Below are 14,256 nucleotides of genomic sequence, written 5' to 3'. Positions count from 1 at the left end.
AAATCTGCTCAAAAAGAAAGGGATATACACGTAGCAGACGATATAATAATATTTACACAAATCAACACAAATGTGGTGATAACACGGTAAGGGTGAAAAGTAACAAATCCTAGCTCCAAAAGTCCGACTCCAAACTTGTGTAATCAATGTAAAGAAAACCCAAACACCACGTAGCACATGGCGGTCATTGGGAAAGCATTAGTTGATGAAAAACACCCGATCATGGCCGTGAGAATTTCATATCCGAACCAGATAAACCAAGATCATATGGGCCGAAAGGCATGCCCCCCAGCGCCACCAAAGCCAGACATATCTACAGAAGGCATCCCGGATGGCGTGCCACCACGATTGCTCCCCCCAGACATGGGAACTGGGGGCGGAGCGTGTGGTGGTGGGTTTCCACCGCCAACAGGGTCAAGATTGAAGGGGAGGAACCACGCGCTGGGCTGGTAGAACTCGCCCATCCCAGCAGGGGCACTTGGGTCCAGATGGCCCGTGAACAGTGCTTGATCTGGACTTTGTGTTTCAACGCCATTGAGCGGTGGGATTGGAGGATTGTTTGGGACGAATGAGGTAGGGTCAAAGTCGGAAAATGAACCGTAGACGAATTGCCGGTCTAGTTGAGGTAATTGGTCTGGTGGGATGCTGAAGTCGAATGGTGGTTGGCCGAAGGACATTGGCCGGGATTGTTGGAGCATGGATGGCTGTGGGAATGCACTGCCTGGAACACCCGGGGCGTTTCCCATGGCCACTTCCATCATTGACTGCGGTGAAGTCTGGTCCATGCCTGGAGCTCCATCTGATAGTTTGCTGTTCTTGCGAGATCGTGATTTGCGGGGTTGACTTGGCTGTGGAGTAGGGGAAAGGCCGGCAAAGAAATCTTCTACGCTCTGGAGGTCGGGTTTTTGGCCCATGACTGCGTCTTCGCCCGTTTCTTTGCCTCGAGTATCGGGGTCCTCCCAATGCACCCTTGACACTCCATGCGGATACTTGTCGAACCAGTCACCATATTGGAACATGGGTGTTAGCGATGCGCCATTCTGAATTGCCACAGAGCCCTTGATAGCCGCATCAGCGAACTGCCGATACCGATCCTTGGCACTTTCAACCATATAGTGGAACATGCCCCAGTACTTTTTCATTTTATTGAGATAGCGGTACGTATGCCGGAGGTTTTCTTTCGACCGTGCCTCCAGCTGGACGTTCTTCGAGAAGATTCCCCAGATGTGGACTGTACTTGCCGAGTAAGCGCAGTACCCAGCAAAAGGAACAGTGAGGGGATAGGCTGAAGCCCGATCAAAAAGTACTGAAATGTGATGCGCTGCTTCCACCGCAGCCCGACCTGCATTACTGAGGAAGGACTTGGGCATATCTCTCGGCGGACGCCCTCCCGGGGACAAGGGAATGGCGAACTGGTTGAGAAACAGCATGTTTTGATGTGTGATGATGTGGAGGAAAATGAACTGATTTGCAATCTTCTCCGCTGCGTGGATTTGAAGATTTTCGTAGGTGAAGGTAAGAAATGCCGGAAGAGACGCAGAAAACTCCTCAATTTGCCGCTTAAGCTGGGTGTACCCTGATTCTGGATGCCAAAGTGGATGTGCGTCCTTTCTTTTCCCACCCAAATTCAGGTAGTCGACAATGCGCCCCCAGATGACGATAGCGCGAATAATGTACGCGGAAACACCCATATTTTCTTTAGCATTAGATAATTGGCCTGCATCCTCAGGAACAGGATTAATGATATCGCCGTCAAGATCTTCCGTTGGACCAGGTATCTCCATCTGGAAATGAGGTTCCTTGATAGGAAGCTGTATTTGTAGGAACTTTTCATTCCCAATAGGTGGCCGTTGACTTCCGGAAGAGTTATACCGATCCATCAAGTAACATGCCCACATAGTCCGGCGCCGGATTTCTTGATCAGTGAAGCTCAACTGTGAACCGGCGCCATTCGTCTGACTGAGTAATGGATCCTGATCAAGCTCCTGGTGGAGCTGTAACGCGTATGCCATCCGTAATGCTTGACCTCCAAAAGACCAACTTCGCCCACCATGACAGGTTCCAAATTCATGAAGGCCAAGAAGCAAGAAGACAGTAAGAATGGTAATGTTCGGCTCATCATGCCGACTCAGAGCGATGGCCGCAGCGGGATTAGCCCAGTTTTCTCCACGTAAAAATGGCGGATCCAAATTCAGCAGAGGGTGTGTAGAGAACCGCGCAGATACGGCACAGACAGCAAGAATCAGGACAGGGGGAGTTGTGCCGGCTTTAAGCCGTCGCATAAAGCTGGGTTTGTGTAATAGGAGATATGACTGCCCATAGACACAATCAAAGAAGATCTCTGCAAGATGCTCCTGAATCTCCAATGAGGGCAAAAACTCGGCCCCTTCGGTCAGAAGCCCAGTCCCATCGGTGGATTTTATTTCGCGATTCATTGGGAACGTCTCGTGTGGTGGGCGGCCGGTCCCACTAGTCCATTCATCCATTTCCGCCGCAAACGCCTCCTCGGCGCTTCGTTTCTTTTGTGCTTTTGACGGCTGAACCGAGGCGGAAGGCTTGACAACCGATCTTCCAATCGAGAGCATATCCCTCGTCTCCTCCTTAGGTATTGTCTTGATTACGCGATCTTCCATCCTCTTCAGTCGCTTGTCCAACATAGCCATATAATCCGTGCGCGGCGCCGCCTTCCGTGTAGTAACTTTATACACGCACGGAATCCTTGAGCGTGTGCAATGTTTGCAGGCGGGCTTCTCGCCCGAGCAGCGGATTTTCTTGCGACGGCATGCGATGCATGCCAGTGGCAGGCGCTTCCGCTCCTTCCCAGCCTTAGTCTTCATTTCGCTCCAAGCCGGTTTACCGTCTTCGTTTAGATGTTCAAAATTGGACGGGCCGTTGCCGGAGTCGTCTCGTTGGTCTAGCGTGCCGTTGTCCGCGCCTACCGCGGGGTCGACTGTTTGTGTGCTACCGGGGTCACGGGAACTTGCATGGCTTTGCGTGTCAAAGTCTTCGAGAGCTGCTGCTGCCTCCTCCTGGCCTAGGTCAAAGCTGACACCAGGGGTTTTCGATGGCGATTCGTCGGAAACGGTTTGGATCATGACGGGTGCGGATACCCCAGGAGCAAGGCCCGAAGCATCCTTCGGCACGGTCGGGAACAAAAGAAGGCGCTTCCGAGACGGAGGGCGTGTTGGATTCCGGGGTAAGTGGTTTTTTGCGTGGGGTTTGGAGACCGAGAAACCGGGAGAAAGTCGGGATTGAGGAGAAGTGAAGTTGGAGGTCCTAAATATGGGGAAAGGTTCAGCGGCGAATGGTTGCTTGGCAAATAATTCGGCCACTGGCAATGCCGATATTACGGAAACTCGGCCACGGTCTCTACTGGAGGATGAAGAACCAAGATAGGCTGTAGGTAAGGAAAAAAAAAACTTGAAGTAGAGGAAAATATCTACGCAATCGACTTGAGGTTACGTGTTGCATCCGGAGGCTTTGCCCTAACACTATATCCCCTTGAACCCCTATACCAAAATATATTTGTAATCCAACTTCCCTCGAGCCACGAATATCACAAGTAGCTCCAAATCCATACTACCTTCATAGATATACTCGTAGCATGTTCAACTCTCTCGGAACAGGCCAGAATACCTAGGAGAGTAGCACAGCTGGATTGGCATCTAGGCTGACATACCGGAAGCTTGACAGAAGACTAGGACGAGCATACAGATACGTGCCAGGGGATCCTTACTGGGCGATAAAAAACATGATGGGATATTCATTGACCATCTCGAGTTCACTACAGAAGCAAGACCTTTTCTCTCTCTCTCATACTAGTCATATCTAAATGCCACGTACCGATAGATAGGCCGAAGTGACTCGAGTTTTTTTCTCTCTCAAACAAACTCGCTATCTTCATCGCACATGTCGCGTTTCTGTATGCAAGCTATTCCCTAGTTTGCGCGACTGACCCTACGTGGATTTCGGGCGTCCGACCTTCTGGCGCGGTGTTGCGAGTTCAAGCGAGTTCAAAATCTCGGCTCCGAGAATATAGATATTGTAGCTGGGAAACACGAGCCACAGGCCACTAGTATATAGAATTAGTTTTATGTTTTGTGTAAGCATGCACTAGGTGGGCTCACTTGGGGAGGATCCAGTAGAAGAAGAGAGTGAGCGGTTCGTTGTGACCAATGTTCTCGAAGCCGGAGAAGATCTCGTTGAGCCCTATGTCTTGTGTTATAATCCAACATACAATCCCAGGCAATGGATGCAGCTTACAGTAAAGGACAGTCTTGCTCAAGGTCATGACAGACGCGGTGTAGGCGACCAAAAGCGCGGTGGCACCAATACGCCCAGCAACCACCTTGTCCCCCTTCAGCAACCAGGTGAATCCCTTGGAGATCTTCTGCGATCCACCTCTTCCGACAGTCGATCCATGGTGGTAGACAATCCAGAGGTAGTAGATGTAACCGGTAGTCTCGATGATATTGAGGATACTCTGCGCAGCCGTGAAGCCATTATGAGCATTGAAGGCGGGCCAACCGTAGATATAGTCGACCTTTCCGTACAGCGCATAAGGTGTCCAGATGGGAGAGTGCAGTCTTCCACCAGGCATGCTATGCGGTCGCAACAAGACATAGCCCGCGTCCCAGATGACCAAGGGAACTGAAGCTATGAGCCAGATTGTCAGCGCAGCGGCGGGTGTATGGGTCCATTTGCGTGAATTTGCGCTGGTGGTAGCTGGTGGTGATTTGGCCAGTTCTTTCCCGGCCTCTGGAGAGGGGAATTCGTCGGGATGGTGTCGCGTGGAGACCATGATGGAAGGGTTTGCGATGCAGAAATATGAATAGGAGGGAGTCGAATACAATTTTAATGAAATTTACTGCTACAGGGGAAAATTCCAGGTAGAAACTGGTTAGGCGCAGAGAAAGAATACCGGTGGTTGGGGGTTACATAGTTAGCAGCTCAGGCGCGACTGACGGCCAATGACGTCGAGGGTGATCGTTTGCGACCTGCATTCGATGGCTATTTATTTATTTGCCTCCCGTTCTCTCGCTTTTCGTATAGAGCTGAATTGAAAAACTGACTGTAAATTCTGTTGAATCCTTTTGTAATGGGCTCTAGTTAGTGGCCGGTCTCTATCTCTACATAACTAGTAGTATACTACTTGCCTGTTACTTGCTCCCTCTTATAAACTGCTACATAGTACTTATATATGTAACTATGTACATATGAATAACTAACTAGTTGACTAACACTAGTTAACTATCCCGTAGGTTACATGTCTCCCCCTTAAATGGCAGTGTTTGTCTTTGAGATACGTAGAGTGTAGGTAACATGCTCGAGGCTACCTACATATAGGAACCTAACCCAATAGATACATCACTTTCGTTCTTTTTGCTTTTCCTCCCTAACTCATCGTATGTCTCATGCATATGGTCAGGTCGACGGGTACATCCCGGATTTATCTGTAAAGAAAGCATCAAATTGAAGGCCTGCCACTATTTGATATGACTACTAAATTCACACAATACCGGTTGGGATTCCACATTCGCCTCTCGCTCAGTTCGTCCAGGAAAGTTTTTTTAAACAAGAAAATCACCCAATCAATTTTTTTTTGTATCTTTTATCTTTCAGGTAGGATATATTGCGTGAAAATAGGTCTCCTAGCGAACTACCGCTAGAAGCGGTTTCAAAGGAGACCCGGGATCTGGATTGACACATTCAACAGTGCTGCATTTTGAACAGAGTATCTTTATCAATGCCATTAGAACCATAGGGAAATCTGAAATCTGATATGTATTCAAATAATATGATTTCTCCATGAAACCAAATAATCATACCTAATTCGGTTCTAAAGAAAGACCAGATCACGTGATAATAAATAGCAGCCATAAAAGTCAGGCAACAAAGCATCATTTCTCCGAACTCGAAATTCCAAGGAGGCAATGCCAAACTTCTCTACCACGACACCTGCCACGACACCTACCATATCACCATCCATTCCCATGAGTGCTTTGCACGCCAATTTTGACTGATATTTAAACCAGTCATGTGCCACACCCCTGGGTCAGCAACCGATGGATTCAGCAAAAGACCAGAAGGTCAGTCACATCTATTTAAGTAGCTGCGGCCAATACATGAAACCTAACTAGCCTAGAAGACTGTGGAGCGACTCGCACGCGTGCGTGAGAATCAACGCAAGAGTCGAGCCCGGAAGCAGGAGTACGTGAATGAGTTAGAGCAGCGTCTAGCGGTATATAAAGAACAAGCCCACCAAAAAGACATCGAGCACCGACTGGCAACGCAAAGGTCGAGGCCGAAAATCGGCATTTGAAAGCTCTTCTGGGATCACTGGGAGTTTCGACTGCTTCTGTCCAGCAGTATCTGCAGGAAGCGGATACGGGAGCAAACACGAACAGGAAGGTTGCTATCCCTGCTATTCAGCGAGTAGAGGAAGACAATGCTCTGCCTCTCCCATGTCGGGACACTCGCAGATCGAATTTGTCGATGGCAGTACCTCGCGTCTACAAAAAGGATTCAGAAACAGCCGAACCACCAGTGGCAGTCAATAATACATGTGCCTCGACAGTAGTGCAACCAACAGATCAGCCACCAAAGCAATCCCCGCAAGAAGAAGATCCGGCTTTGTGTGGATGCCAGTCCGATAGACAGGATCCGGAAACGGTATCTGATGAAGATGTGCTCAATTCGACGCTGTGTGCCATTGCAGAAGAAATGATCAACCAATACAACACCAAAGGCATTGATGTTGATGAGATTCGACGGAAAATTTGGTCTGGGTTCCGAGCAGGTGCGAATGGTACAGGATGCAGAGTTCAAAATCACATTCTGTTTCAAGTGCTAGACGATATCAGCAGTGATGTTTGACTTTGGCATTGGTTTGACTTCACAGTCATCGGGGGTATCAACATTTGAGCACACCTGCTAGTTCTAGCTGTCCCCAACTCTGGACAAGAGAATGGGCATGGAGACTACATTTGTTACCAAGAATCGCGTTCAGATCTGTCATCCTTGTCATTTGCAGCCGTGCGCATTGAGTACAACAAGTTCGGTCAAGATGCCGCTGACTACTAGAACGTCAGCACGGCTCCTCGGCCCTAGACCCCGAATTAGATGATTTTACGCTTGAACATCCTACCCAAGCTGCGGGTCCACTCTACACCAACAAGCCCGTGCGGGATATTTTCTGGCCAGACCCACATTCAGACGGTCCGGGTGAAATGGCCGACGTTTTGTGAGCTGGAGCATAACCTAGAGCTATGGAATTGGCTATGCTGATGATGTAAATGTGTCATATTTTCAATGTAGCATACTAGACAATATGTGAGAACCACCCAACTAAAATTGAACCAAATTAAAAGGATAAGCCCATCTCGCTACTATCCGGAAACTGAACGGCACCCGTACGAGCGAGCACTCGGACTGCCGAATCTCCAACCGACAGAAGCCTTGAAACCCAAAAATTTCGAGCCGTAACACTGATTATTAGCCACAAAAAGGGAAGGTATGCCTGCCTGCTTGGCGGGGCATTCCGTCGGGGATCAGCGTTTTCTCCATATAAAGTTGTTCATATTGCGGGCAGTAGAGTTTTGGAATAGTCCGAATTTCTCTTCCGGCTGGTGACTTTCAAGAAAATACAGAGCGGTATTTAGTCGGGAGTGGGGGATGGTTTGAGACATGCATTAAGTGAGATTGTACTAGGAGATGCCAAACCGTGCCTTAGGCTAAGACTGGCAGTGTGGCCTGAGCCGAAGACCCGGAGATACGGGGTTTTGGGTCCGATGCCGGGACATAAAAGTGTGGGGGACATTTCCGGGGACATTTCCGGGGACATTTCGGTAGACATTCTCGGTGGAGGGACCTCGCTAGGTAGTATGCAGCACATCATTGGAAGTTTCATTGGGCAGCCATTATTGGAGTCTAAACCCGAAAATAATCCTGGTCCGAGAAGGCGCCGACTTGGCCAAGATTGTTGATTAGTCTGATACTTTTTTGGCTAATAAGGCTCACCGGTGCCATGATATGACATAGTCATTAATATGATGCAAGCTAGATCCTTGAGTCCCTGAGTCTGGAGTGCGGGGCTCCCGCACTCGGGGTCCCCACGGTAGCGAAAACGCTTATATCTAAAAACGCTTAGCGGATGACGTCCATGGTTCGAATGTATATTGGGAGTAGGAAGTGGAAGTAAATATGCATGGAACACTTTGTATCGGGATTCCTAGAAACAGCCCCGGATGGTCCAGGTTTGTTTCCCCACACTCTCGGAGGGAATGAGAAGGGTTTCCCCATTTGGCAGGATGAGTGGTGATCTGTTGAACGCGAGAAAATGGTCAAATCAGATTAGAATCTTGGAAGTCACGCCACAAAATGATTGGGATAGCCAACACCAAATATGTGTACATGTAGTTGTGATTCGTATAACTACGGAGTACCACCACAACACATGCAAGAAGCTAAACTCCGGGATCCCCTAGAAAGTTTAGCCATTCTCGTATGCCGAATCGAAGCAAGGTGATGGAGTCCAGGGGAATTAATAATTAATAGCCCTGGCCCAGGGGAGTGTACGTTGTGATGGTTTAAGAGGGCGTGGCTGGGTAATTCTCAGGTGTCTGAACATCCTTGGGAAAGGGGTTGTACTTCTCAACCCTTTGCTTCTCCTTGAGTTCTTGTCTCCTCTACCAGCCACAATTATGCTTTGTGTCCCCTTTCAAGGATGAGTGTGTCTCCGACTTAACTGAACTTCAGCTCCAGTAGGAATAAGCCATAGCCAATCATAGGACACGATATAATGTAATTCGTGGGAGGATGCATCCTTTTGTCGATCCTTTCCTCCATTTCTCCATTTCATTTTTATTATTGGTTTCATTTTATGGAGTAAATCCTAGACGTTATGCATACATACTACCTAGGTATTACATCCCCTGAGAGCAATCAAGAAATCGAGAAACCGAATATTTAAGATCCCAGTTTTCCCCTCCGAGATCTGTGACTCGTTCCTTCCTCACGCCCTCTCCCTTCAACAACTTCTTTTGTGCTGTCTCTGTGAAATCATCTCTAGCACTTTCACAGCAATGAAGTTCGCCTGGCTTGAGGTGGCCGCCTTGACGGCCTCGGTGGCTAATGCGAATGTGAGTCCAATTTCAATCGTTTAGTAAGATCACTGCTAATCAAGTCGCGTCAAAACAGTCGCTGGCCTATTCTCCTCCATATTATCCCTCCCCATGGATGACTGGTGCGGGCGAGTGGTCCGAAGCATACACACGCGCCGTCGAGTTTGTCTCTAATTTGACATTGGCTGAGAAAGTCAACCTGACAACCGGTACTGGTTGGGAGCAAGACCGATGTGTTGGTGAGACTGGTGGTATTCCCCGACTTGGAATGTGGGGAATGTGTCTGCAGGACTCGCCATTGGGTGTGCGCTTTAGTAAGATTGCCCGACCCGAATAAGCTTGGTGCAGTTAACTAATGATACCAAAACAGGTGATTACAACTCTGGTTTCCCCTCTGGTATCAATGTTGCCGCAGCATGGGACAAGCGACTTGCCTACCAGCGCGGTGTGGCAATGGGCGAGGAGCACCGTGACAAAGGCGTGGATGTGCAATTGGGTCCTGTTGCTGGCCCTCTTGGCAAGTATCCCGATGGCGGTCGTAACTGGGAAGGCTTCTCGCCTGACCCCGTTTTGACTGGTGTGATGATGTCCGAAACCATCAAGGGTATGCAGGATGCTGGTGTCATTGCTTGTGCTAAGCATCTCATTGGAAACGAACAGGAGCACTTCCGTCAGTCCGGCGAGGCTCAGGGATATGGGTACAACATCTCCCAGAGTTCGAGCTCAAACATTGACGACAAGACTATGCACGAATTGTACCTCTGGCCTTTTGTGGACTCCATCCGAGCTGGTGTTGGATCTGTCATGTGCTCTTACAATCAGATAAACAACAGCTACGGTTGCGCAAATAGCTACTCCCTCAATAAGCTGCTAAAGGGCGAGCTGGGATTCCAGGGCTTTGTTATGAGTGACTGGGGTGCGCACCACAGCGGTGTTGAATCTGCTCTGGCCGGCCTAGATATGTCTATGCCCGGTGACGTCCTTCTCGGCAGCCCTTACTCTTACTGGGGAACCAACCTGACCATCTCTGTTCTGAACGGTACTGTCCCGGAATGGCGCGTCGACGACATGGCTGTCCGAATCATGTCTGCTTACTACAAGGTTGGACGCGACCGCTTCCGCACTCCTCCTAACTTCAGCTCCTGGACCCGTGATGAGTACAACTTCGAGCACTCCGCGGTCAGTGAGGGCTGGGCCAAGGTCAACGAGCGCGTGAATGTCCAGCGTGACCACGCTCAGATCATTCGCAAGATTGGCTCTGATAGCACTGTTCTCCTTAAGAACAAGGGCGGTGCACTGCCCCTTACCCACAGTGAGAGGTTCATCGGCATTCTCGGAGAGGACGCCGGGTCTAATGCTTATGGCGCCAATGGCTGCAAAGACCGTGGCTGTGACAACGGAACTCTGGCTATGGGCTGGGGTAGTGGAAGTGCGGACTTCCCTTACCTGATTACACCCGAGCAAGCCATCCAAAATGAAGTCCTGGAATACAGTAACGGGCAGACTAACGTCTTCGCTGTGACTGACAACTGGGCCCTCACTGAAATGGCCGCTCTTGCTTCCCAGGCTGATGTTGCCCTCGTTTTCGTGAACGCCGACTCTGGCGAGGGTTTCATTAACGTCGACGGCAACGAGGGTGACCGTAAGAACCTGACTCTCTGGAAGAACGGCGAAGAGGTGATCAAGACTGCTAGTCAACACTGCAACAACACTATCGTCGTGATTCACAGCACAGCTGCTGTTCTGATTAGCGACTGGTATGACAACGACAACATTACCGCCATTGTCTGGGCTGGCTTGCCCGGCCAAGAAAGTGGCCGTAGCTTGGTGGACATACTATATGGTCGCATCAACCCTGGTGGTAAAACTCCATTTACCTGGGGTAAGACTCGCAAGGACTATGGCCCGCCTCTCCTCACAGTGCCTAACAATGGTGCGGGTGCTCCTCAAGATAACTTCGAGGATGGTGTCTTCATTGACTATCGCCGTTTCGACAAGGACAACATTGAACCCATTTACGAGTTCGGTTACGGTCTGAGCTACACCAAATTTGCCTTCTCCGACCTCAAGGTCACTCCTCTTACCTCATCCGAGCGCCGCACATACAAACCGACCACTGGAAAGAGCCAAAAGGCCCCCGTTCTCGGTGAATCTGGCAAAGTCTCGGATAACCTGTTCCCTGAGGGAATTAAGCGTGTCCGCCAGTACCTTTACCCGTGGTTGAACTCCACCGACCTGCGTGCCTCGTCCGGTGACCCCGACTACGGTATGGACTCTAAGGACTACCTCCCTGAGGGTGCTACCGATGGCTCTCCCCAGGACCTTCTCCCCTCTAGCGGCAGCTCCGGTGGTAACCCAGCTCTGTTTGAAGACCTCTACCAGGTGACCGCTACTATCACCAACACCGGCTCCGTGACTGGTGACGAGGTTCCCCAGTTGTACGTCTCCCTCGGCGGCGATGATGACCCGTCAAAGGTACTCCGCCAGTTTGATCGAGTCACCATTGCCCCTGGCCAGACCATCCAGTGGACCACCACTCTGAACCGTCGCGATGTCTCCAACTGGGACGTTGCCTCCCAGAACTGGGTTATCTCCAACGCCCAGAAGAAGGTGTATGTTGGCAACTCATCCCGCAAGTTGCCTCTTTCGGCCGACTTGCCCTCGGTTGAGTAAATGCTTTTTTTTTCTGGAGTGGAAACAGGAGGGCACATATGTCCACATGAGTTCATTTTCTTTAGGTTGTACAGCCAGCATTGCTTTTTTGCACATAGTTTTCTGTCTCCTGTGACTACTTGGTAGTTAATGAAACCAATTAATATATTTTATTCAATGCGTTATATAAGTACTTCCAGGCTGGAAGTTCCATCCTCCATGTCGATCACAAACTAATCAGTGCTATGCTGTGGTAGTATTATGCAAGGACTGGGACACACCTGAGCACACCCCAAGAGGCTCAGCTCAGACTCCAAGCCACCTCCTTGGAATGTATCTCCCCGAGGAATAGGGTCTTCAGAGTATATGAGGCTCTTAGGCTCCTTGGCCTAAATTCAACTCTGTTCTACTATTTCATTTCAATATTCGAGTGTCAATATGTCCTCAAAACCTACTAAAGCCCGAGAACATAAAGGCTGGAACACTCGTTGTCTCAATACATGGCTCCTGGAAATACTCGCTGCCATTTTTAGCATTGCCTGTTTTATCGCGATATGTGCCATCCTTCTAGCCTACAACAATAAAACTCGACCCGACCTGTGGCACGGCTTATCTTTGAATGCCATTATCTCCGTGCTTGCGACCGGCTGCAAATCTTCACTGTTGTTTATGATCGGAGAAGCCCTAAGTCAAATCAAATGGGTCTGGTTCCGCCGTGCATCTAAGCCGCTCCTCGACATGCAGACCTTTGATAGTGCTAGCCGGGGCCCGCTTGGCTCGATTATGATGATATTCCAAAGAAAAAGATCACTCGCCACCTTTGGGGCCGCAATCATTGTTCTGTTGCTTGCTTTTGATCCTTTCGTTCAACAGATCACGAAATACCCAACCCGATCAGCAGCTATAAGTGATGGCACTGGTGTTGCGGTAACTAAGAAATTAAAATTCTTCGTCCCATATGCGACCCGAATACAGTGGAATATAGCCTACTCATCTGGAGTCTGGTCTGACGACAATTTGTTTCATGCAACCTGCTCGTCTGGAAACTGTACCTGGCCGGTGTTCCGTTCTGTTGGTGTTTGTAGCAAATGCGCCGACATTACTCCATCTGTGGCCTTTGACTGTCACAAAAATCCCCGCGATAACGAGTCCCATTGGGATTATATGGATCGTGAAGCACAAGCCCACCATTTCAATGCATCGTGTCATGTCACTCCGCCACTCGGGCAGTCCACGGTCGTCAATTCCTCATTCACGATTGCGTACGCGAACCAAAGCACTCACCGTCAATACGTGGATCTCCAACAGAACATAACATGGCTTGTCTACTCGGGGTTTGTTCCTGATGCCTCAGTCGAATTTATCCAACATGTCGATAACTCTACCTTCATGGGGGTCACCAACCCTTTGATGGTGCTCGCCTATGTCAAAATAGGATACGAATCAGCTTTTTTAAACTTGTCTGATCCAATCAAGGGGCTCAAGGTTGATAAAGTCACTGAGTGTAGCCTTGCTATTTGTCTAGGTGACTGGCAAATTTCAGTTGATCAGGGTACCACAATGGCCGAAGCATCAAACATCGATTATGGCCAGTTATTTTGGAGAAACATCACCAGTTCCACCAATTCCACCAATTCCACCAATTCCACCATTCCTCCCTTGAGAGGCTTGTGTTGGAAGCCAGAGTCTAGCCCCCCCGAGCACCCCTTTTTACGATGTCTATCTAGGAGACGACAGCTGGAAAACTCCTACCTTGAGCCCAGTCGAATTTGCATTCTGTGATATTGAAGTCGCCGTCCTACTCACTGACGCCCCCTTTGTTGGCTCAAGCACTGGATCCTATGTGTCGAGCGATGGAAAGGTTACAATATGGGATGATCTGGCGGAAAGAGGAACTCCAAGTACACAGCGCATTGCCAGCGCCAGTCTCGAGCACGTTATGTCCAACGTCGCTAACTCTTTAAACAAGATGGCATTGTATAATGACGGAGAAGATGTGAATGGTACCGCGTATGATACCGAAGTTTTCGTTGTGGTACAGTGGCCCTGGCTGATTCTGCCAGGCTTAATCGTGAGCTCTGGGATTATTTTTTTTATTCTTGTTCTTCTTGGCAACAAGAACATAACGCTTTGGAAATCCTCTATCTTTGCCTTTCTATACCATGGGTTGGACGACATTGATACAAGTGACTGCATGACTGCGAGTAGTATGGAAAAGGAGGCAGCCGACACAAGTGTCCAACTTCGGGTCTCCCATGAGAAGGGTGATCTGAAACTCGAAAGAGAGGAGAGAACTGCAGAAGCATCTTAAATCGAAGTAAGACCAGATTGACTACACAATGCTATGTGACAAGAAAAAGAATCGCATGTTCTACCCCTAAGAGGGGTTTTCGTAGGGCTGTTGCGAATATTCGAAATTGCCGATATTAGATATCGGCGAGGCTTTTGAGTTGTCGGTACGATAATTATCGGCAGACTATGT

At 49.2% G+C, this 14,256-nt stretch overlaps 5 protein-coding genes across 5 annotated transcripts; 3 read left to right on the top strand and 2 right to left on the bottom strand.

The window, feature by feature from the left end:
- Positions 1–263: 263 nt before the first annotated feature.
- N7516_004389 (putative C6 transcription factor) lies at positions 264–3,095 on the bottom strand (the record flags this gene model as incomplete). The annotated part of the gene is made up of 1 exon (XM_057217109.1): positions 264–3,095. One exon carries the CDS (start codon positions 3,093–3,095, stop codon positions 264–266), a length of 2,832 nt encoding a protein of 943 aa, XP_057078992.1.
- An 862-nt stretch (positions 3,096–3,957) lies between these two features.
- On the bottom strand, positions 3,958–4,801 carry N7516_004388 (uncharacterized protein; the record flags this gene model as incomplete). Its single annotated transcript, XM_057217108.1, has 3 exons — positions 3,958–4,072; positions 4,128–4,209; positions 4,264–4,801. 3 exons carry the CDS (start codon positions 4,799–4,801, stop codon positions 3,958–3,960), a joined length of 735 nt encoding a protein of 244 aa, XP_057078991.1.
- A 1,264-nt stretch (positions 4,802–6,065) lies between these two features.
- On the top strand, positions 6,066–6,876 carry N7516_004387 (uncharacterized protein; the record flags this gene model as incomplete). Its single annotated transcript, XM_057217107.1, has 3 exons — positions 6,066–6,089; positions 6,146–6,210; positions 6,270–6,876. The coding sequence occupies 3 exons, from the start codon at positions 6,066–6,068 to the stop codon at positions 6,874–6,876; spliced, it is 696 nt and encodes a 231-aa protein (XP_057078990.1).
- A 2,207-nt stretch (positions 6,877–9,083) lies between these two features.
- On the top strand, positions 9,084–11,795 carry N7516_004386 (beta-glucosidase; the record flags this gene model as incomplete). Its single annotated transcript, XM_057217106.1, has 3 exons — positions 9,084–9,140; positions 9,199–9,436; positions 9,493–11,795. The coding sequence occupies 3 exons, from the start codon at positions 9,084–9,086 to the stop codon at positions 11,793–11,795; spliced, it is 2,598 nt and encodes an 865-aa protein (XP_057078989.1).
- Positions 11,796–12,212: 417 nt separating this feature from the next.
- On the top strand, positions 12,213–14,085 carry N7516_004385 (DUF3176 domain-containing protein; the record flags this gene model as incomplete). Its single annotated transcript, XM_057217105.1, has 2 exons — positions 12,213–13,389; positions 13,502–14,085. 2 exons carry the CDS (start codon positions 12,213–12,215, stop codon positions 14,083–14,085), a joined length of 1,761 nt encoding a protein of 586 aa, XP_057078988.1.
- Between the last annotated feature and the right edge of the window lie 171 nt (positions 14,086–14,256).

The sequence above is a fragment of the Penicillium verrucosum genome, assembly GCF_028828655.1.
Source record: "Penicillium verrucosum strain IBT 35672 chromosome Unknown utg000001l_segment0_segment0, whole genome shotgun sequence".
Classification (NCBI taxonomy): Eukaryota; Fungi; Ascomycota; class Eurotiomycetes; order Eurotiales; family Aspergillaceae; genus Penicillium; species Penicillium verrucosum.
The sequence above is the reverse complement of the archived record's forward strand: the minus strand, read 5'-3'. Positions and strand labels throughout refer to the sequence as shown.